The sequence below is a fragment of the Stegodyphus dumicola genome, chromosome 10 (genome assembly GCF_044657685.1).
Source record: "Stegodyphus dumicola isolate Sdum_Otavi_A_Nest chromosome 10, ASM4465768v1".
Classification (NCBI taxonomy): domain Eukaryota; kingdom Metazoa; phylum Arthropoda; class Arachnida; order Araneae; family Eresidae; genus Stegodyphus; species Stegodyphus dumicola.
In genome coordinates this window covers 45,260,118-45,284,798 of record NC_140777.1, presented here as the reverse complement: position 1 = coordinate 45,284,798, position 24,681 = coordinate 45,260,118, and the positions used below count along the sequence as shown (strand labels likewise).

The 24,681-nt window shown below is 33.5% G+C and overlaps 1 protein-coding gene across 4 annotated transcripts in view; it reads left to right on the top strand.

The window, feature by feature from the left end:
* LOC118201556 (uncharacterized) overlaps positions 1–16,233 on the top strand; it is a 28,315-nt gene extending 12,082 nt beyond the window's left edge. For 2 of the 4 annotated variants that reach the window (XM_035373670.2, XM_085826058.1), the window contains exons 2-4: positions 3,914–3,980; positions 11,931–12,018; positions 15,978–16,233. In XM_035373670.2, the coding sequence (XP_035229561.1) occupies positions 3,914–3,980; positions 11,931–12,018; positions 15,978–16,103 (281 nt within the window). In that variant the 3' untranslated portion in view covers positions 16,104–16,233. Of the gene's footprint in view, positions 1–3,913; positions 3,981–11,906; positions 12,019–15,977 lie in introns of all 4 variants that reach the window. The other 2 variants (XM_035373669.2, XM_085826057.1) reach the window with 1 other exon arrangement.
* The last annotated feature ends 8,448 nt before the right edge of the window (positions 16,234–24,681 follow it).

The window sequence follows — 24,681 nt, the reverse complement described above, 5'->3', positions numbered from 1 at the left end:
CAGAAATTAATATCTTTTCATTGCCCATTACTGCAAATGATAAATCAAAGCAAAACTAGACGTGATTAGATTAGATAATTAAACTAAATGTAGTTAGATGTTAAATGTAATTTTTATTCGCAGAAGTTCAACTAAATTATTATTTCGGGTAATGTTTGTCGGCGTAGCTTAAACATATTTATAATATATAAACATTTTTATTACACTTATAAAATTTTCTACAGGGGCATAAATTCTGTTAAACTACTATTTCAAATTCAAATCTTTATAAAATGAAGTAACTTTTGTTTTTGGACACGTATTCATATTAATTTACACTCGTTTGCCACGGGTGAGATTTTAACTACCATCATATGTAAGTACTGATGAAATGTAATTTGCTTATATTTATTTTTATCGCTTAAATAATTAATGCATCGATTTCAAATTTTAATACCATAATTATATTCCCTTTATCTCTTAAGTAAAAAATTGTTTTTATGATTGGTTTTCCTAATACGTAATACTAATACGAGTCAGTTTTCTTTCAAATTCCTCTTTAAAGGGCATCCCTCTTCTTAGGTACGGAAAAGTTGTATGTTTGCCATATCCAAATAACCTAACCTAAGAAATATTTGTTTTCTACTTAAAAATCTCTTAATAAAGAAATTGAGTTACTTGAACAATACAACTTAAATAACTGCATATATAAAAATATGACATAATTTAGCAGAAGAAAAGAACTAATGTAATAAATTGTAGAAATAATCTCAGAAATTTATATGAAGGAAGTATATAAAAAAGCTCAGCGTTGAAAAGTAATATGCCATTTCTAAAATTATAATAATTACAAAATTTCGTTAAAAACTTATTATATAACTAGGGACTTGTTATGGAAATCACTTGCTATTATTTGTAATGTTACGCAAGGTACCACTCATAGAAGTAGGTAATGAATTTGTGAATTCAATTAAAAAAAAATATGAGAGCACGACGCAACGTGCAGAAAACAAATTCCTTTTTTACAGTATTTTTCAATAGTAAAAGCAAAAGATGTTGAATTATATCTACTATATATAATTGACTCCCTAAATTAAAATTTTAAGCAGCAAGACAATGAAAATTAACTTTTGCTGAAGCCTTCCGCACTCTTGTTAATACAAATAACATGCATTGTCCAATAAATTAGAAACCCAAGATCAATATTTTATTGGACCACCTTTTACACGGATAACTGCTCGGATTCGTTTGGGCATCGAGTCTACATGCTTCTGGAGTGCATTTGAGTCCAGCGAATACCATGCATTGGCAGCTTTTCAGATCTTGTAAATTAGATGGAAGAGGAGAGGGCTGTCAGATGCGTCTTTTTACCACATCCCACAGATTTTCTATGGGGTTAAGATTCGGGCTATGCGATGGGCAGGGAAGGTGCTGAAAGTCAGACTGATGTTCAGCGAACAAATTTTGAACACTCCTGGTACGATGTATAGTTGTATTATCGTCTCTGAAGTATCCGTCGCCATCAGGGTAAAAAATGCAACATTGCATGCTGCATTTGATCTGCCAGTATATCTAGGTATCTCATGGCTGTTTGCTTACCCAGGAGGAACACCAGGTCATCCCTTCCGTGCCAGCAGAACATGCTGCATATCATAATACTCCCACCAGAGCCTTCCACAATGCCAGTAAGGCAAGATGGATTCATGGCTTCCTGGGTTTTTTATCAAATTTGACGTCTTCCATCAGTGCAAAATGGGGTATAGCTTGATTCATCCGTTTCTAATCCTCAGATGTCCAGTGTCTTCTTTCCTGACACCACTGCAAACGAATTCTTACACGTCGGGAAAAATGAGTAGTTTTCTCACAGGCACCCGACTATGCATTCCTCTCCTCTGCAAATGTTCTGCGCATGGTTCGAGTTAAAATCTGTTGGGAAAAGCTCTGGCTGACGATCTGTGCCAGTTGAATCACAGTAGAGTCCTGTTCCACCGTACAATTCGTCGGAGACGGCGCCGATCACTGTCTTGGAAAACTGTGCTCGAACCGCAATTATGTCTTCAAGAGAAGGACTGTGGCTTCCGATTCCAACTTTGAAAACCTTTGATACAGCTGCTTTTGAGAACCTAATGAGATTTGCTGTCTTCGAAATCGAGGCTCCTGCTAAACGGGCACCAACAATAAGCCCTTTTTCAAATGTTGAAAAATCTGTCGTTTTCCCCATTTTACTTCATTCATCGTGAAAAGCACTCTTACCCCTTACTTATACTAGCATTCTAACCCCGCCTAACCCACGTCATAAAAAAAATTTGGATACTTCATCCCTAGCACGCATTCAAATGAAAATCTCAAAGGTTTCTAATTCATCGGCCAGTGTGTGTAAAAGTAAATCGATTGTCAATTCATTATTTCTTTTTTTCATGACTTTTAAATTATACTTTTATTATTATATATTGATTATTATTGATATCATTCACATCAATATACAACAAACAGAGTTTACATGAAAATTTAGCTATGACGAGATGTTCAGAACTGAAAAAAGTAGTCTCGAAAATCCTCAAGACTAAATAACGTTATACTAAACTTATGATACCATTACACGCCGAACAAGTACTAATTTATAAGTCAAACAACAAAAATCAGCGTAATATTTTCAAATTTTCATAGGACAAAAATTTGAAAGTCCTTTGAATTAGTCCTGTGAAAATTTGAAAATATAAGGCTGATTTTTGTTGTTTGACTTTGAAATTAGTGCTATACTAAACTCTTTGGCCAGCCTCTTTTGATAACACTAGATACGGTAGAATGTGTGTGCATTCATCATAGAATACAGTTCCACGATTTCTTATTATCACACCAGCTATTAGTATAAAAAATAATTTATTTCGAAAGGTTTGTTGAAACATTTAACAATAATCGATGGGGGATTAGAGCGTGGAAACATTAAGTATCGTAGACTTGAGCAGGTTCAGGGGGCAGGGATACTTCCCCATAAAGACGAATTACTCGAGCAAGGTCATGAAAGATCAAGGTGGGGATAGAATTTTCTTGTGGTCACATCAAATGTTTGACTTGTATGTGACATCCATGCAAAATTCACGTCCACATCACAATGTGAGCTCTCTTTGACGTTGCATCGTAGTCACAAATGCAGTGTGATGAAAATATAATGTTGGGATGTCACAGAAATTAGGTGTGCTGTATGGGTGCTACAGACTTCTTGTCGACATCGCCTTTTCCCTCGAAGTCTTGAACTCTAATGAATACTAACCAAGAATAATAATTGAATTAATACGTTTATTGATTTGCCATAATATCTTAACTATTAAACAAGTCCATTTATTGTTTTCGTAGTTGCAGTATCATTTCTAGTTTAGGGTCATAATGTTTTTTACAGCAAGAAACATAAACAAATAGTAATGCCGTCGCTGGAATTCTTCCAATTACGCTATGAAGACTCGCTATAAAGAAAGACAAAATTCCGTATATTTTAGCCCACTTAAAGAGTGGGAAATATAAGGTATTTGGGCACTGGGTCCCTTCTTTCGAAGAAAAAAAGAAGTGCTGAAATCTTAGTGGTGACAAATTATCGTCCACCCCGTATTACTTCGGCGCCATTTGTATAGTCATTGGTTTTTTTTTTAAAGCCGGGAAGTATGAAAAATCAGACACTCCTCGTTGGGACTCGAACTTCGGACAAATACAACACGATTGCACGCGGTAAGGATGGGGAAAATTACTTCCAATATAAACCAGGTACTTATAGATAGCATAAATTTTACGTAGGGTGAGATGAATCATCAGTATAATGCTTTTGGTGATTTACTAGTTTATTTTTCCTTTTTTTTTTAAGTGAATATTATAGAATTGTGACTTATTTTCAAATATTTTGTAACTTAAGGATATTCTATGTGTAACTTTTATTTATTTCCAGTTGGCATTTGTGTCAGTCAAGAGCAAATGGAAATGACTACATCTAAATTTCATTTTTCTACTGAAGAGTAAGTGCAGTAAATAATTTTAATTCTAACGGTGTGTGAAATTTCCACTCTAAAACTTTGACTATACAATTTTTTTTTAAAATTTATACGGAACTACTGAAATTCTTCAACAGCTGCACATTCAGAAGTTCTCTTTCATTCTATTATGCGTCTTTCATCATCCATCTTTATCTTCAGGGATGCTTAACTACACGGTAGCACAACATGACTGAAATGTTAATAAACATTTACAAAGTTTACATTTTAGTTAATTTACAAGTGTAATAATGAAATTAATATTGAAATGCATAAATTATGCTTTTATTCGAAAACTTAAATTACATTTAAGCTTTTTTTTGTTTAATCGAATATTGAAAAGCAGACTAGGGCTATCTGCCTAAGGGAAAGGATGCTTTCGTGGAGGAATGTTTAATGAAAATCAGCTCATATTCATGTTGCCCATGGGAAAATGCACAAAAGCACCCAGAAAGCAACCCTTTTGTCGGGGTTCGAACCCAAACTGAACTACCAATATTCAACTGTTTTATCCTTTCGATCATTAGTGTTCCTATATAAACTTATTTTTGAAGTCTCACTGCCACAGGTCAGCGTATAGCTTTTATGAGATAACAATGCTTCTAAATTGAAAGAGATGAAACAATTGGATTTATGACATTAATATAGGATGGAACAATCCCTCACATTTTATTAGGTGTTATATATAAATTTCGGTGAAAAGGGAGGAATAAGATATCACATTCAATAATCTATATGGCCAACCAGAACTTATGATTTAAATCTTTATGATTTTTCGTGATGACGGTACCTGAAAGTATAAGGTTCAATTTAGCTACCAAGTTATTTTTATGTTAATTTCTTTCTGTGCCTTCTATTTTTTTCTGTCAAATATCAGATTAAATACTCAGATTAAGTTTTATTCCTATAAAACGTAATCTGAGTTTATACAGCTAACAAATTTATATCTGAGAAAGGAAGAGCTGTGGGAATCCCCCAGAAAAGCTATTTATTTCTGAGACATCCACCTATGTGCCGATTTGGGTTTTGGTGAGTGATTTTGTATATGTTAAAGTTAAAAGCCGCGGTAGTTAGAATCCAATTAGCAAAGCGATGGAATTACTTCCTATGTTACACGTCTTCCAATATTTGAGTTCCTGAGAGCTATGGCTAATTTTTGTTAAATTTTAATTGAGCTACAAGACGTGGTTTTTAACAGACATTTTAAATAAGTTTTACCTTAGATCTGTTTTTACAGTTTAGACTAGTAAGTGTAAAGATGAGAATTCAGTTAAACACAGAATGGTTAAATATGCGCAGTTAAATACTTAACTAGTTATAACCGCAAAACGCCAGAATACTTACAAAAGGCTTGCAAATAGCATCGTTAAAGATGCTATCCGACGCTACATGTAAATGACCCTTAAAGAAATGCTTTTCATGCTACTCGTATCTTTTGTTCGATAAAGGGGATCTTTTCAGTCGCTTTCTGCCGCAGATGAAGAGTTGCCTTATGAAAACAATTTTGTGTAATAAAACTTCAAAATTTTCAGTATCCAAATAGTAATTTCTGGCCAAATGATAATGGTATCCAAGGCCCAAATAATAATTTCTGTGCTGATTGCATTATCATATACAGGGTGTACCGTAAATGTTGCGACAAACTTTTAGGGGAGGTAGCGCACATCATAAGGATTAAGAATTGGATAGGAACCCAGAAATGTCAGGGGTAAGTAGTAGCAGAGGTAGAAGATGGAAAAAGAAGCAAGAGTGATTAATTTGAAACATTTATTTTACATGCATACAAATGGTGTACTACAGCTTGAATGTTACAACAGTTGCTCAAAGTTTACACCATCAGACGACAAATATGCTTGACACCGACGGACCATTTGAATGCCGCGAATTGTTTGATCTTTCTGGAGCAGGTTCTTCCCGATTTGCTTGAAACGATATTCCACCAAATGTGAGGCTCAACATGTGATTCCAACATGATTGGGGGCCCCTGCTCATTCGTAGCCATTTGAACAGATCATTCTCGCATCGATGGACTGGGCGTGGTGGACCAGTTCCCTGGCACCCACGCTCACCTGATTTATCGAGCCTTGATTTCTTTTTGTGAGAAGCCATCAAAAGTGTTTTGTATCACGATCCTGTTGTGTCTGAAATACATCTCGGGGTAAGGCTCGCCTGCGCAGCTACTACAATCAAAGAAACTCCTTGTGCGTTTGAACATGTACGGCAATAAATGGTTGTCGGTGTCAGCCATGTTTGGCGTCTGATGGTGTAAACTTCGAGCACCTGTTGTAAAATTCAAGCTGTAGTACATCATTTGTATGCATGTCCAATAAATGTTTCATATTAATCACTCTTGTTTCTTTTCCCATCTTCTACCTCTGCTACCACTTACCCCTGACATTTCTGGGCATGGGTTCCTATGCAATTCTTAATCCTTATGATATTCCCTACCTTCCCTAGAACTTTGTCGTAACATTTACGGTACACTCTGTATAGAAAAATAATTGAAACAGAAGTTATTTAAAAATTTGCTGACTTTTAAATCACTCTGTACTTTGTCATTTGCTACTGGCAAACTGTTAAATTAATATTATCAGGCTGGCAAATTGCAGAAGACAGGTACTGATACTGATAGCGCTATCCATGTGTCAACGTAACGAAAGGCATTATACATACATTTACATACACTCTGAGATGGAATCACAGAAATACCTCAGATGATTGCACAAATCAGCAAGAAGCGTCAGATATTAGGGAACGAATGTTGTTGTTTTGTCCATATACTTCACTGAAGAATGGATGGCTGCGCCTCAAGGAGATTGGACTTCTACTTTCCACCCCAGTTTTAAAGTTTTAAAGGAATGTAAGATTTTCTACGGAGATGAGCCGCTTAAAAGAACTAATAGAATAATCAAAAGTCCAAAATTTTACATGATATTTATAAAGATTCGCCGTAGTTGTAGTGGCCTTGTTGTAAAATTTGTAATTCAGATCATTGATGTAGTCCACAATATGAGAGGTTTTAAGATCTGTGTGCCTGATGCTTTCTGTTTTCTAAGAATTATTTTGATGAACTTGATGGTGTCGGAAATGCACTGAAAAATATTATTCTGCAGAGTTTGAAACAAGAGACAGTGACAAAGAGCTTGCCAGTGTACAAAGCAGGCGACTTTTAAGTGATGATGCGTGGAATGACCATGATGTAGATTCTCCGCATCTTAACATTCTCAGTCTTTGATGATGGCTTTTTTAACATACATTGATAAAGTGAACCTGATATTGATTTTCACAATGGGATAGTTATCAGAATCATTTCGTAATTTTCCGCTATAAAGCACAAGTTCTCTGAAAATACTATATTTCCCGCGTCTTTTGATGGCCAAGATTCCTGATGAATACGGGATTCCTGGAATTTATTCATATGCACTTAAAACTGATTGTAGCATAGAAAGATATAGCAAAATGTAGGCTATAATGAAAAGAATATTATAATCGTTTTAATTACTACTTATTCCTCCATGGATTTAATTCATCACTGATGCAACTAGCAATGTGTATAACGGAAACGCTTTGCAGGACTAATGATACTCATGAAAAGTAAATCTGTCTAAATTTCTGAATCTTTTACAAAATATAATATCTTCGATTGAAATTACCCCTATGCAAATTACTGTCTTTGGGTGTTAAACATAAAGCTTCTACATCATTTGAACAAAAATATGTCATGCAGTGAAGCTTTTGTCCATGAAATGCAGGAACAGATTAGGAACTTTCAGTTGGGTTGTGATTGCCAGTAAATAAGATACAGGCTAGTCACAAAGCTGTACCGGCATATTTGTTTACAATGAAATACAGTTCTACTACAGCGTGGAAGTCATTGAAAGCAGTTTTGTTTTATCAACGTGACATTTGCGATTGATGTTTAGAGTTCACTATGAAACATGAAAGTCATCCTCAACGCTTCTGTAGTCTATTTCTTGCTTGAATTTCAGTTTAATCGAAACATAAATTTGAAATTCAGAAGTTTGCAAATTTGAACTCCGTCAGGGCGAAAGTGCATATATTGCTTTCTTTATAATATTAGGATATTTAAAAGAAACATGCATTCTAACAAGGAATATACAGTAATATTAACATTATACTGTCTATTAAGATATCTTCAGTTCTAAAACACATAATTTGAATCTTGCCGGCTCTTATTGTTGTCCACTGCTAATATTAAGTGCTGTTTTTGTAGTCTGCTACACATTGCAAGTCATCGTCATTGTCACAGCTGTAATCGTCTTTGTCACCATTCAGTTTGTCCTCCCACGTGCAATTATCTTCAGAACCATCAAGAACATTAGATATCCCCGTTTCCTTTTAAGCTTTCACTATTACTGCATATGCAATCCCATGCTGCAAGTTCCCCAAGAAATTCAATTAGTAAGACGAAAATTATCTCTACGTAAACGAAAATGCATTTGAAAATTTAAGGAAGCTTGCTTTCTAAACGTCTTGAAGAAGGACAAAAATTCTGTGACTATTTAATCAGAACCTCGTGCTAAAAAGCTGATAGAAAAATATACGAGAAAAGAAATACGCTAGAAAATACGATACATGTTTAATAGCCTGGCAATGTGAGTAAGGAGCAAAGGCCTCTTGAATCAAACCTGGGAGTAATCGTGAGAGACGAGTTGCAAAGCCATATGCTGGATACTTTTCCCTCATATCCAACGTGCGCTTTCACCCAAGAAAGGTTTTGTTTGATGCTGTGTGAAATGATCCCTATAGGAATCTTTTCACAAAACATCAGGAACTGAAAGAACCTATAGAGATCCGATATTCCTATATATATCCGAACCTATATATATCCGATATTCAGGTTCTGAATATCGGAAACTCGGCTGGTCCGGGCTGGAGAGGATTTCTAATGCTGATGGGGAATCGGAATAAATCTGAATTGTGTACTGCCTAGCTAAATTGCTTTTTATTCAATTCATCGCTTTTAAGATGGCGGCTTTTTTGGCTCTATAAAGAGAGTTTAATTCTTCTAAATTATATTTTTTATTTTCTATTTCACATCTATGAAAATACACAACAAAAGCCAATCCAATTACCTCTCCATTCGCGGAGCCATCCGTATATATGTCAACTTCTCCTATTGTTGGTGTCATATTAATATAAGCGATTGATATTCTTTCCTTTTGGTGAACTAAATTGATATCAGTTTAAGGTATCGGGGCACACCTGTGGCCAACTCAGTAAAACATTTTATCGGGATATCTTGAAAATGTTTCTGAGGGGATAAATGTGATGATGGATAAATGTGAGTGTGATGAATAATATTTGTGAAATATTATTCATCTTCCTCCAGAGCGCTTAATATCATATGCGAATACATTCGCAGGATATACATGTCTTATCGATAGAGTTTACAACATTACTGGGATTTAAAATCCTGCTTACTATATTCTTAAGATAGCCCAGAATATCTCAGTTATTTCCCAAATGCTTCCATCCACTGTCTCACTAGCCTCAAAGCATATCATCAGGGTTTAATGAAATAGTCTAACAATCTCATGAGAATCACTGCTCTGGAATTTCAGGCCACTAAAAGAAATATTACTAGACTGTCAGTTAAAACAGCCAACATGAGGATGGCAGGAACAAGGATTTTATAAAGGCAACTGCAGTACGTGTAGGTTCCGTGAATGAAGCAAACTGCTGAAGCAGAAAGTTCTGAGATATGGCACATGAGTTCAGTAACACCTAGAAGGATGATGTCTCAAAAGGAAGACACATCTTACGCAGTGACAGAATTGGAACAGTCCGATAGGTATCAAATGACTCAGCTAATTCAGTTCCTCTCTGTTCACGTGCTCACCACAGTTGTCTGCCTTAGACTGCATAAAGAAAGATTTAAATATTTAGAGTCTCTTAAATCTTTCATCTGTTCTAGCGTGTAGCCTGGAGATCCAGCAGCGGTGCAGATAAATACCGTGTATAAGCTGAGAGAGTTTTGCAGATGCTTTGCTAGTAAAACATGCAGGTAGGTTTACACACGATTTTGAAATATTTCGAAATGACTTACAAATATTTCGATGCCAAAAATGAATAATCTATATATAATTTTTGCAGTTTTCCTGAGTTAGATACACGCTATTTGTTTTCTATGATCTCATATAACAAAAATGGCAGAACACTACAAGTACCGGTGGCGAATCTCTCAAGTCAGATTGGTGCAAGTTGGCAATAGGCATTTGAAATACGAAGCTGACAAGGGCTAGAATATTTACCGAATTCTCGCTTTCAGTGCTATCATTTCGGTTATTCTGGGGTAAGCATACTCAGTTAATGCAGCTGGGTGTATTAAATGGCTCCTGTACACAATTATTCATTGTAACTAACTACTGAATGTTTTTAATAATTGTGGTACAAAGATTCATAACTTTCCGGCCTCCTATTAACAAACTGTTTGGTAATAAATTTTGGATGTACTGGCAAATTTGAGTAATTTTGAAAGTTTCAATAACATAACCGTTTCTGTTCTTTTGTGATGGTTATTTAAGTAGGTATTCTGCAAGATTTTCGGAAACGTTTAAAATTAAGTACCGTAAAATGACTGAATTTTTGACAACAGAAGATCTAAATCATAATGAAATAAAACGAGGTTTGGATGAAGCAGTGGTGATTCCAATGCTTCGCATTCATGAAAACACTAGCAATACAAAAGATTGCTTGTTGATAAAGAAAGATTGAATGACAAGAAGTTTTAAACCAAAGAGATAGCAGTACCGTTATGTCTCTCTAAAACAATTAATCTCGCACATTCTACATAAATACCTTTACAACACGAACAAAGCTTCTATGAGGTGGGTGCCCCGACTTATGTCAGGGATTTAAAACAAAAACAGTCATTCAGTTGCTACAAGAAGCTTTTGCAGTTTCACAGTGCAAATAAAAGAATTTTTTACAGTTAGTCGTAACAGAGGATGAAGCCATGGTTCTATATTGTGATGACCTCTCAAAGAAGGAATCCATGGAGCGGAGAAAACAAGGAAAAGCTCCGCAAAGTAAACAAAAATGCAGAAATCGACAAAAACATTATGGCTACAATTTTTTTGGAACTGCTAAGCAACCTTATGATAGATTAAAGAAAAAAAAACGATTGCAAATCGGAAATATTATTCAAATCCTTTTCACAAGCTACGTATTGAAATTAAGCTTAAATCCTGTAGTGTGTTAAGTTAAGAAATTCATCTTTTTTATGATATTGCTTCAGTCCGAACAAATATCATTGACAAAGAAACAGTATTGAGATGTGGATGCCAGGAGATTGACCATTCCCTCTTGAATAAAACCAACGATCACACCTCATATAAAGTCATATCTAGCTTTCAAACAGAGCTTCGTGGAAGACGGTTTAATGATGGTTAAGAGGTGATAATAGTAGTGATGGAACATTTTTGCTAATAGATCGTTAGATTAATTTTTAAAGATTTACAATTACCGATTAGAATATGGGAAAATGCATCGAAACACAAATAAACTGCATTAAAAAATAAACAGGTCGGTTTCTCTGTTTCGTTTAGAAGTACAAAAAATTTTGGGTCTAATCTCATGGTATCAATATGGTGCAGTGCCTTCTACAGTAGAAAATTAAATTAACATTCCGGCCAAAAATATACATCCTTGAGCTTCCATTTCGGATTCTTTTTCTTTCCGTATACGTAAAATATATATTAAAAAACCAAACAGAGAATTGTTTTTGTTTCGAAAAATAAATAAAATATTTTAATACAGAGGATTTTACATTAAAATAGATTTTAATTTAATAAATCCCGTATTTTAATACTAGCTATTGTACAAATTACTTTGTCTAAATGATATTTAGTTTGAAGACGATATTTTGTTATTATTATTTTTATTTAGCGTTAAAAGTCGTCACATTACTAGGTTGAACAACATTTTAATGCTCTTACTGGAAAAAATTCAAAGCATTCAGGCTTCGAAAGACATAGTAAATCCAGAAGTCATCATAAAAGTAAGTTGTCATTCTGAAAATCTATTTCCAAATAATATTCCCAAATCTTTTAACTCAGAATTCTGTGAAAAAAGTAAGTTCTTATTAGAATAATTAAATGTTTATTAAAAATTGCTGATGTTAGACGACAACATTTAGCATGCTTGTAAAGCGTTTGCCCCTCCTTACCATATACCTTCGTGGTGTAATTAGAACCATGTCCATCTAGAATTCGGGAGCTTCGGAATTCGAATCCCGGAGAGGGCTTAGCTGGTTCTTCATGTTTCCTGCTTCGAATTAAATCTCTACACATTCATAAATGTGATTTTTAGTCCTGTGAAGGATATCTTAAATAGAAGAAGAATCTTGATAACTGTATATATTGATTTAAAATCTACATACGATTTAGTTTTGAAAACAAAACTGTTTGTTTAAATTAACTGGAAAAGTAGTCAGCGCTCAACTACCTGTGATCCTTCTTAAATGAAAAAGAACAACAACAGCATTCTAACTAAAATAGCCACAAGACTGGTTTGTCTCAAGCTGTCATACTAAGCTGCACTCTATCGAACTATACCTAAATACTGTCTCCGGAACCAAGTGTATCCTTCTTACTGATAACCTATTATACGAAGTCTTCAAGAAAAACAAATTATAAGATTTCGTAAGGTCTTATTTGAAATGGATTTAAAGTGCTTTTATTTAACTTAGTCACTTAAAAGATGACGAACGAAGTTTCAATATGTGTTACAGTAACAGCTCAGTTTCGGTCCATGCTCTGACAAGAAAGTTTAGTGTAACGCTTGTAGTTTCCTGTGTGATTCTCCCCGTAAGGTAGTCAAGCTATGAATTCTTTCATTATAAACCTCATTTCTGACAAAGCGCTAGAGAAAAAAATGTAGTGAAATGTAAGATGAGAACTCCTTGCGGGCAATGGGAAAGGTCTGTTTCTGCCAATGCAATCACGCTGGAAATTGACGAGTCAACTCGTCTCGCATATGATTTGTGTATTTCCGGGGCTCTTTGCCTTGAAGAAACAAGATCTGCAGTTCAACATCTTTTACTTCCATTTCCCGATTTTGGGAACAAAAAGCTCTTTAGCATGTTCAAGTATACATTGAAGTTGGTATTAGTTTACAAAAAAAGAAAAGGTTTTCTTTTCTTTTTTTTCAAGTTAAATTATTGTTTTTCCTTAGGTTGTACACCAGACATTAACCATAAGAAAATCTTCAATGCGTTCAGTTACACGCGCATTTTTAGAGACTCAAATACAGTAATTGCGGCGCTTTCTGGAACTGTTTATAAAAACGGGGTATCATTCGAGAAGAGGAATTTTGAAGAAATTCTGGTTCATTGTCTAATCTGTGTAGCATTCTAACAGTGAAGGTAATCCTTTTGTCCTTTTAATGTAGTTTGACTGAATGCAGCAGTGAATTTTATATGAACTAATGCAAAGTCTGTCTCTAACACATGACGTCGTACACAACAAAAATACTTGCAGATAATTTTCTTGAATAACTAAATTAAATAAAAGCTCTTTCAAACCATTTTATATAATGCATACTTCCTAGACGAGCGCGTGATATCTCACCATTCATTCTAGACCCCGCACGAACTGAAGAATGAAGAAAGTGGCAAAAATTATATAAAAGTAACTACAAAGTAAAAAAATTGATGATTAAGTTATAAAATTCATGCCGTAATAATAATATCATTACAGGTCAGAAATTATTTACATGTTAGGAATTAATGTTAATCAATGTTAGGAATTAATGTTGAATTGGTTCTGTTATAATAATATCATTACATGTTAGGCATCAACGTTGATGAATGTTGGCAATTAATGTTGAATTACATGTTAACCCTCGTTACTGCGTGTTCCTCCCTCCTTGCAGTGTGTATTGGTGCTGTAATCGGAAAGCACGTCTGGTTAACATCGGCAGCTCCGGAATTCGAGTCCCGCCGAAAGTAATGCTGATGTTCCACGTTTCTTGCTCCAAAATAAAACGCCTAATAGTCTCTATAAACTTATCATCATACATCCAAACGCAGAACCATTGTGCAAGAATCGGCAAGCTCATTAATTTGATTAATATAATTATTAACATTTATTAAAATTTTAGATCATAAGCTAAAGCTTTAGATCATAATCTATAATAAAAAAAATCTGAAAGGTTTCAGATTTTAAATTACGTCCAAAGTGACTTTTTTAACATTTTGTGTGTTACCTTTATTCATTAAATATCATATCCTACGTACTCAAATTATAAAATTCAGTTCAACAGCAATATCGCAAATTAATTTTAAAATGAGCATATCTTTAGAATTTCCGATACAGAGTCTCGCGCGGTGGAGATAAATTTTTTTTCCTTACAGTGTTGCCATTGCTCGGTTTTAAATGGTTTAGTTTTCTAATCAAAAATTCGTTGAAGTGTTACAAAATCTGAAATTGATAATAAAACAGATTTCAAATTCAAATTAGGGCTTCCACATGCCGATATTCTATGAAAGATTATGTTATTCAAATTTTGATGGCTTTATTTACTATTGTTTTATTACAGTGCGAGAAACATACATACATTTATGCAGATTCTTCATTATTTAATTTCTTTAAATATAAGACAGGGCGATAATATATGGTAGCAACGATTTGAAAAGTAATACAGCCTTATTAAGTTTTCAACGCAAAGTGCCAAAACGAAGTTAATAGTCCTTCAGGGCAAGTTGCCCCTTTGGACTAAAAATTATAGCCAATTCGTCGATTTTTTTAGCCCAAAGGAGCGTTAGTTCAGAAGGGCTATTAATTTCGTTTTGGCATTTTGTGTCGATTCAATAAACGGCGAATCACTTTTGAAATTGTTGCCACCAAATATTATTGCCCTGTATTATATTTAAAGAAATTAAACAATGAAGATTCTGCATAAATGTATGTATGTTTTTCGCATTGTGATAAAACAACTGTACATAGAGCCATCCAATTCTGAATAACGTACATCTCCACCCGAATATCGTCACCTGGAAGCCCAAATTTGGAATTCGTTTTATTACCTATTTCATATGCTGTAAAGCATTTATGAGATTTTGATTAAGAAACTCAACTATTTCAAAGCGAGTCATGGCAAAACTGTACGAGGGAAAAAAAAAATTATCGCTAGTTCGCGAGACTGTGTATACCGGAAATTCTATAGATATGCTCTTTTAAATATTTTGCGATATTGCTGTTGGATTGAATTTTATAGTTTAAGCGCGAATAAAATGATATTTAATAAATAAAGGTAACACCCAAAACGTTAAAAAAATACTCTTTGGGCGTAATATAAAACCTGAAAGCTTTCAGACTTTCCCCCCCCCGTCTTTATTCGATGGTGCAAAGAGTAAAATTCTGATATGTTTAATCTGTTCGTTAAACGAAGATATCCACGAAAAAAAGTTTAAACATTAAATTAAGGAATTTAAATATGATTTTGAAATAAGTCGCTTCATTAGATTATATTGCTATCGGTAAACAGTGTATGTATAAAATTTGAACGCAATAGCTTATCAAGAAACAGATTAAAAATCGATGAAAAAATTCCTCTTATGTGGACTGAATAAAAGCTTTTAAAAAACGTTCCACAGAATATTCTAATTTATAAAAGTTTTCTCTTTTGAAAAAGTTTGAAAAACGCTGATTTCAAAAGTGAAATAAGTATAATTAGTATTCAGAAGTATCGCCTAGTATTATTAATGTATAATGCTATACAAGACTACATTATTGTAATATGCGCTGTATAAGACTATATTATTTCAGAAACTTAAATGCATAAACGTATTTTTGGAATAAACGATACTTTGAGAATGCTTTTTTGAGAATAGCAATAAATTAACTTTAGTCTAATAGTAATAAAAAATATTATATTTACATAATGTGTTTACAATAGTAATTTTATTACATTTAACTATGGACTACCATCCTTCATTACGCTTTATATCTATTTCAGGCTGAAAATATCACGTGGATGATTAAAGAATTGGGAGGAAAAGTTACCGCGAAGAACATTAACCTTTTGGATAAAGTTATTGCTTCTCAAGAAGAAGGTTACACCAGATTTAAGCGAGATCTTTAGCACTGGCTATAGTTATGCTTTATTTCTTGTTCATTTGGCTCGGTTTCCAAATTTTTTCCAGTCTGATGTAATTGTTTTAGGATTTAACACTACGTTAAATCTCTGTATTAAATAAAAGTCTTAACTCTTCCACTTATTATGTATTACGAATTTGTTTTTAAATATCAGCTTTTTGTTGAAGGAGATACAGTAAAACTTGGCTCACAAACTTAATTCGTTCCTGAAGCTAGTGCACCCGAATTATTCGTAAATTGAAACAATTCTCCCTCCCGCAGGATTTAATGTAAAATGAATTAATCCATTCTCGATCCCAAGGAATTGCTTAGAAAAGAACACTTTCTATATAAGTTCGTAAAGCAAAACTTGTGTAATTCATTAAATGCAGACACTAAATATTTAATCCAATGCTAAGTATCTTAAAGGTAGAAGAACTTGTATTATATTTTACCGTATTTCTTCGAAGGAAAGTTGATTGCGTAAATAGAAAACGGCGAAGAAGCCAAAGCTCTAAAATGATGTTGTTTGGTTTATTTGATTATGGCAAAGCACTCGAGGGCTATCTGCCTAAGAGAAGGTATGCCTTCGTGGAGACATTTAAGGGAAACTGGCTCGTTCACACATTGGGAAAACCACGAAAACTGTTATTGATTGAAAGACTTAAAAATATGCGATAGCTGCTGTCTTTCTGTTCTTTTTTTTTATCTCAAAAGGGACTATTTGTAAGTGGCATTTTGCGTCGGTTTACTATAAACGGCACATCACTTCTCAGATTGTTTCCATCAAATATTATCGCCCTGCATTATTTTTAAATTAAATAGTAAAGAATCTGCATATACGTATGTGGCTTGACTTGCGAAAATACGATGCTACCTAGAGCCATCATATTTTGAACAGCGCAGTCCTCCACCCGAATCTGTGCACCTGGAAAGCCAAATTTTGAATTTGTTTTATTATTTATTTCATAGTTTATAAAATTTTAATGAATTTTTGATTAACAAACTCAACGATTTGAAAGCGAACGGTGTGGCAACAATGTACGGAATAAAACATTTTTATCTCCAATGTTTATTATAAACGGCTAATCGTTAATCTATATCGGGAATTCTAAAAGTATGCCGTTTTTAAATATTTGTGATTTTGGTGTTGAATCGAATTTTATGTGGCCTAAGTGCCAAGAACGTGATATTTAATATATAAAGTAAACACATAAAAAGTTAATAATAAAAAGACAAAAAAATTGTTAGCCGTCTTACTAAGAAAGCTGAATATTGATATGATGAACTGAGAACAGAATGAAAAAAAATATAAAAATGTATGCCAACACTTACAATGAATGTATGAGGTATTTTAAACATAAACTGCTATGAAGCTTTAAAAAATTTTGCGATTTTAATGTTGAACTGTATGGTGTGAGTTCGATGAAAACGGTGCTTAATAATAAAGCTAAAAAAGTAGGTTAGTAAGAGCAGATTGATAAACTGCGAGCTCAAACAGAGTGTAACAAACCTTAGCAACCTTTGGCCAATCGTTAAAAGCTGAAAACATTCAGATTAATTATTTTTCTTTTTCTTTTCCCTCTCTCTTCTTTTTTCTTACATGGCTAACTTCTACTTAAGAATCGCTGGACCTTATTCTTGTTAAAAATTTGTTAAATGTGATTTATTTGTGTTTTAATTTTAAAATGTTCCTATAGCAAGATATGGCATTATCATTGCAAATATTATGTTACTCCTTTATCAAGCTGATAGTGCTTTCCACCTTACTCCATTCTCCACAAATTTCGCAAGTAAAATAACTAGAAGTATCCTCCCTTCCGTTTTCTTCATCTGAAGACATTTCCTTTAGTGCATTATATATTTTGGAGTATCATTTGTTGTCAGCTTATTTGTTCGTATAATTCAAGACATTATTCCAGGGCTTAATTTCAAAAATTAGAAGTACCGGAGCCCTATAGAAGACCTTCAGGAAAGAGGAACAAAAATAAATAAAGAATAAGATGACTAATAAAATCATTAACAATAAAAAATTAAATAACTCATTATTAAAATAATTAAATAATTAATGGTTAAAGTAATTAAATAATTAAAATTAAAATTTAATAAAATGCAAAGAGATAAATTAAAATTTAATAAGTAATTTTTAATATAATTTTATTAGTAAAAATAAAGTTTTCAAGATCAAATTTCAACTAAAATTATTGTTCAGTTACATAAAAGAAGTTCTTATTTAGGGCTCCGGTGCGCTCCGGCTAAAATTATAAATTATCCCTAAAACTAAGAAGTACCGGAGCCAGGCTCCTGTGGGCTCCGGCGCAACTTAAGCCCTGCATTATTCGTCATCCAAGGATCCACTGTAATCTTCGAGATCTTTAATAAATTACATAAGGATGAAACATTCAGTTTTCAAATCCCATGAACCTTGCAAAGCTTCGAAACTCAAAAACTCGAATCTTTCTTTATTCCAGTCTATTGAATACTAATAAGTTTTTAAAAAAAATCGTTAAACTTTTTAATACAGAGCTCTGGAAGGATAAGTTTTGCTGACATCCATTAGAAACGCTTGTAAAATACCTTACGTTAATTAATAAGTTATTAGGATTTAAGATTTTACTATAGCTTCTTTTTTTTTGTATTCCTTATTAGAATGTAAATTCGGTATTGGGTTTGTGTGTATTTAACCTCAAGGCTTTGTTTCTTTAGATTAGAGAATCTGGTAATCGGGTCTTGGCTGTTAGTATTTCTTCCAGCTCTGCTTAAAAGTGGTATTTTGTCTTTAGCATTCTCCCTAGCCGATGTTTTGAATACGCGCCGGTAAAATGTCTGAGCCAACTTAAATTAGTCAATGCTATGAGTAGTCTTATTACGGCATCAGTGTTTCAGTGTTAATTGTGCAAGTTTCGTTTGTAGCACAAGTTAGGACTTTTCTGTTACATTAAGATTAACTGAGAAAAAAATGTTTTAACCTTCATCAGTATCTTGTGATTTACCTAAGACGTAGCGATAACTTGCTATTTCTCTAGATGATCTGCAGGATTTTAACAACTCTAACTTCCAGTCACATAGCAACCCTGTACGTTAATTAAAAACCCTGTACGTTAATTAAAAAAATAACCCTTTACGTTAATTAAAAAAAAGAATGCGGTTACACAATCTGAATGCTACTTATATCAGCAGAAGCCTCTCGCAACTTTAAATTACCTCTTAAAATAAACAAGCTTTTGCTTTTTACGAACCAAAATTACGAAGTTTGTAACTCAGTGTAGTAGTTATCAATGCTCATCACTGAGAAAATCCTTTCTATACACTTGCTTTAATTTCAAAAGAAAGTGGAAAAATGAAAAATAAAATAAATAATAATAATAAAAAAACTGAACTGTTATAAACTTCCAAAACGTTTTTCCGTTACCGTCTCCCGTACGTGTTCTAGTGGTGTAAATGGTTATCACATCCAACTAGCTTTGTAAAATCCACGATTTGAATCCCTGCGTGGTCATAATATAGTTTCCACGTTTCCTACTTCGAGAACCTATAAACCTCTCCAGTGCCGTCCGAACTAAAATGTGGTAGATGACCATCACCACCTAGATTCGACCAGGTCTCGTGCCTGTGCCAAGTTGCCCGTTAAATAGAGGAGATATGTAAGGATTTTTAGTTTTCTCCATTCATATTCTCGTGCTGTAAACTGTTAGCATTAGAAGCTATAGCATTAGAAGAGGAGTGGTTTTTACTCTCGAAGATGGTATAATTGATTTTACGTGCTTTTTGGTTTAAAAAACTGTAATGGTTTGTACAAAATCATATTGAGAAAGAAAAAGCCTTACAATTTAAGAACCTTCATTACATATTTTTATATATTAAGTTTAATTTATAGCTATTTAATTTAAATATACATACATATATATATGTTGTATGATCTTAAATTCATTTAGTGCGAAAACAAGTTACTACTACTTGCGCAATTGCTGCAAAGTTAGTTAATAATAATTTATTTCCTAAACAATATTGATTAATTGATTATATTATCTCCTAAGTTTAATTAAAGTAGAATTTAAAAGAGTGAATCCATACTGGTAAGTTATATTTTGAAAGATGTTTTGAAGTAACTTGAAAGTAAAATGTTAATAATGTTTTAACGGGGACTGGAAGTAAATCATCATGAAAAACAAAATTTCAATTGTAAAAGGAATATAATCAATTAATAAATATTATTTAGGAAATAAATTATATATATATATATATAATTTATTTCCTAAACAATATTGATTAATTGATTATATTCCTTATATATATATATATATATATATATATGTGATGGACCAGCTTTTGTCCGGAATAAAAATTAGATTGGTGAAGAAATATAGATGTAGTCGCAGCTTAAATTATCAGACGATAAGTTTAAAAAACAGGATCCATTTATTATTTTTCAGGAGAAAATAGCAGTTACAAAAATTAAGATCTCCGGAGTTAATAAAAAAGAAATAACTTTTTGTATGACGTTTACTGCATCATTACATTAAAGAAAAAGCCCCCGATATTCTTTTGCGAGTCCTTTTATAGTCTCTGGAAAGGCGGAGCTTCCAAGAAATGACGTCAGCCTCGTCAGCCAATCCAGTTCGCTTTAAATATTTCCAGAACATTCTATAACTGTACGTGTAGAAAAGGCGGGAAAAACAACTTGACTATGGGGCTGTGGATTTAATTCCACGTACTTTCAAATAAGAGAACGTCGCCATTAACAATGAAAAGAACATACAGTTAGAATTTTAAGTGTATTCTTGACTATGGAATTTTGTTATTACAAATATATATATATATATCATTAAAAAACTTTTTAATACCATCTATAAGAACAAAAATTCAATTAAAGCCATAAATTATGAAAATAAATTTTTTATACTGTATTTTAATAAGTATTTTAAATTAGTACTTCTAGACTTCTATTGCAGTAAAAACCATAAAAAAGAAAAATCCTGAATCGCAAAAATACCAAAATCAAATGTAAACATTTTTAAGAATGGAAAAAGTAGTTATTGTCATTGACTGCAGATTGACTTGTCAAGGGGAACAAACCAATCTGCCGTCAATTAACAACAACTAAATTAAGCGAGAGTGTTTCGTCATTCCTCCAAGTAAAGACCCAATTAATATTCTGAAGAGCCAGATCACAAGTCATGTATAATCTAAATCAATAGAAAGAAATTAGTCTGTTTTAGCAAAAAGATTTCATAAACAAAATAAAATTAGTAAGATAATCTTTTAAATTAAATTCATTAAGAACGCAACTAAACGGGATCCTCACTTTAGAAGAAGCATTCCCCAACACTCTCAACTTCAAACTCAAACTCAAATGTAAAAACAAAATTGATACATTCTTTAATATTAGAATGTTAAATTCAAAATCAAAAGAAGATCAAAATTTACAAAATCTTTTAAATTGAAGTTTAACAAAAAGTAGTTAATTAGACATTTAAAGATCAAACTTATGAAGGTAATTAAAATCAACTTATATGTCTGCATAAACTTTAAAACGGGATGTTTGGAATTGTAATTGCATTCAGTGATGAAATGTAAGATGGGTTATCGTAAAAAAATGTTGAACTAATTTTAGACAGTTTAACTGTCTTGAATTCGTCTCTAAATATGAGCATTGACTCGAGTAAGAGCAACGAGCCAGGCTGTTGGTATACGTGGCGTGTTTCCCGGTCCGACTCGACTCGATGAATACCCTCGTCAGATTACTCAGTGTTTTTTGATCTGCGTGTTTGTGCGCTTGTGAGTTAATTGTTTTTTACATTTAATATGAAAATAATCATTTTACGATGCCTCCCAAGAAGATTGTTGCCTCAGATAGTGCTGCAAAGAAAAAGAAAGAAGCCATGGCCGTTGAAATTAAGAAAGAAATCATAGATAAACATGAGCATGGTGTAAGAGTGACTGAATTGACGAAGATTTATGGCCTTTCGACATCGACGATCTGCACTATTCTGAAGAACCAGGAAAAGAAATTAAGAAACTTGATGTGGCCGTAGAAGTTACCGTTATTTCCAAGCACCGTCCAAAACTCCTAGAAGATGTTGAGAAGTTACTGTTGCTTGTGTTGTTGGTGTGGATTAACGAGAAGCAGTTAAAAAGCGATTCGGTGTCGGAAGCTTTAATTTTTGCTAAGGCTAAGAATCTGTACTTGGACCTTCTCCGAAAAACACCAGGTACGTCGACTGAAGATGAGATGGTAATGAGATTTTTGGGGGTGCGGAACGGATTAACTAAGTTTGCATTATTTTCAATGGAGAAGTTTGTTTCTAGATAAGAGAAATTCGCTATACGAGCTCAATGCTGGAACAAATTAAACTCGTATATCGAGCTTCCACTGTATATATATTCAGAAATGACATTCTTAATTATTTTTGTATTAAACGAAGATGGGAAATTTTTCCTTTAATTAAAACTTATTGTTCTTATTAAGGATCTGATTGACTCGAGAATTTCTCTTTTGGAAACTTTAAGATTCGTTACACCTCTGTTTACATTATTCATACGAAATCGGGAAAAGTTGAAAAAAATAAATGACCTGACATTTTTTTCAACAGCAACAATAGCTCATCTGCAAAACCTTACACTGAGATTTCTTTTCCGGAATGAAAAATACCTGGAAAACGTCTGCCTCGCTTAAAAAGTGATTTTATTTTATCATTATGCAATTTTAGCTAAATAGATTAACGTATACTTTTCAGACACATTGTGAGATCAAAACTCAGAGATTGATGCATGCACTGTTACTCACTAATTTTTGTGAACTTGCTTGTGTTTTTATACTCCGCACTCAGTATCCTGTAGGATACTACATATGAAACAATTGTTATAATCCAAATAATATGTGCTGCTAATATATTTCTGATCTGCTCATCTATATTTTTACAGCAAAAACCCACATTTTTGTTCATTAGAATTTAAAGTAATTAGGATTTTTTGAATCAGGAGAGAGGAAAAATGTGCAGTGCCCTCGCCGGGATTCGAATGCTTGACCTCTAGAATACGCGTCGAGTATGCTTCCAATTACATCACAAGGGTATGCTGAAAGGAGGGAGAAAGTACCTTATATAGTTCCCCTTTAAAGGGCGACTAGGGATAAGGTGACCCAATCGATACTAAACTAAAAGTTCTGAACAACAAAAAATGGATAATGAAAATTTTTATATCCTTGACAGAAATTAAAAATGAAGTTTTCAGAAAAAGTATTAAGATTCCGGAGTTATTTTGAAAGATGATAACAAATATGATAAAAAAAAGAGGTATGTGATGTTGAAGCATGGTATCTGTTTCTTATAAGGATGAACAAGCAAAGATAAACTTAAAACTCAAAATCGTTATATTTTCTATTTAATCCCATCTAATAATTAAAAATTTCATATTGTCTCATTTTTCTAAGTATTTACGATTTTACTTGTTTATTTCACAAACACAGAATGATAATTTTTAAAACCAAAATTAATAATTAAAATTTAACTTCCACGTACGAACCTGGCACAGAAACGGGCTTGTAAACCTTTCATGATTAGCAAATAAAAATAATACACTTGACGAATTAGACGCGTCTTTTGACCGGCAGATATGGGACAGTCCCAATTCCGGATAAGGGATTTTTTGGATAATTGAATATATGTTTCTGAAACCTACTTGCTCATGTTTTGTGATACAACGTGTAAAAAGTGCTGCATAAGAAGCTCATCGGTAGTGTTTTTGATATATCTACCATAATTAAATAAACAATATCGAAAATCCTACATATTATTTAAAATTAAAGCACATTACATGATTTTATATCTCAGAAAAAATTAAACAATATTTTAAAATTATCAAACTTATTATGATGTAAAAGCTACGAATTTCTTAGTATAAGGACGTATAACTTAGAATGCCTGCGTGGTTACAAGACAGTGTAGAGTCATTAGGTTATTTGAAGTAGGAGACATGAAAGATGTACAATGCCCTTGCTGAGACTCGAACCTTGACCCCTCGAATACGCGCCGAGTGTGCTACCGTTACACCACGAAGGCATGCAGAAAGGAGTGAGAAAATGCCTTCTATACTGCCCTTTAAATGGACGACTGGGGATTAGGGGACCCAGTCGCCAAGTCCTGGTGGTGAAGAATTATCATTCACCACCTTTTTAGTTCGGACGCCACTGTAGGGTAACTTAGAATTTTTCAATGTCAGGAAACTGAGGAAATGAGCATTGCCCTCGCCGGGACTCGAACGTGGACCTCTCGAATACACGCCGAGTGGGCTACCGTTCACCACGAAGGAATGCAGAAAGGAGGGGGGAAATACCTTATAATAGTTATTAAAATATTTTGTGATGCTCCACACCATCATCCGGTTATCATCACCACAGAAAGAGACTTCGTGGCTATTCTTCTTGAGATGCACAACATAACGGTTCTCTTGGTCTCACTATACTCCCCTCCGACAGCTAATATAGATACAACTATCCAGCGAATGCAGCAACTACTTCAGCGGTACAGGTCCCATAACATCTTATGTGCTGGGGATTTCAACGCCCACAGTTCCACATGGGGACA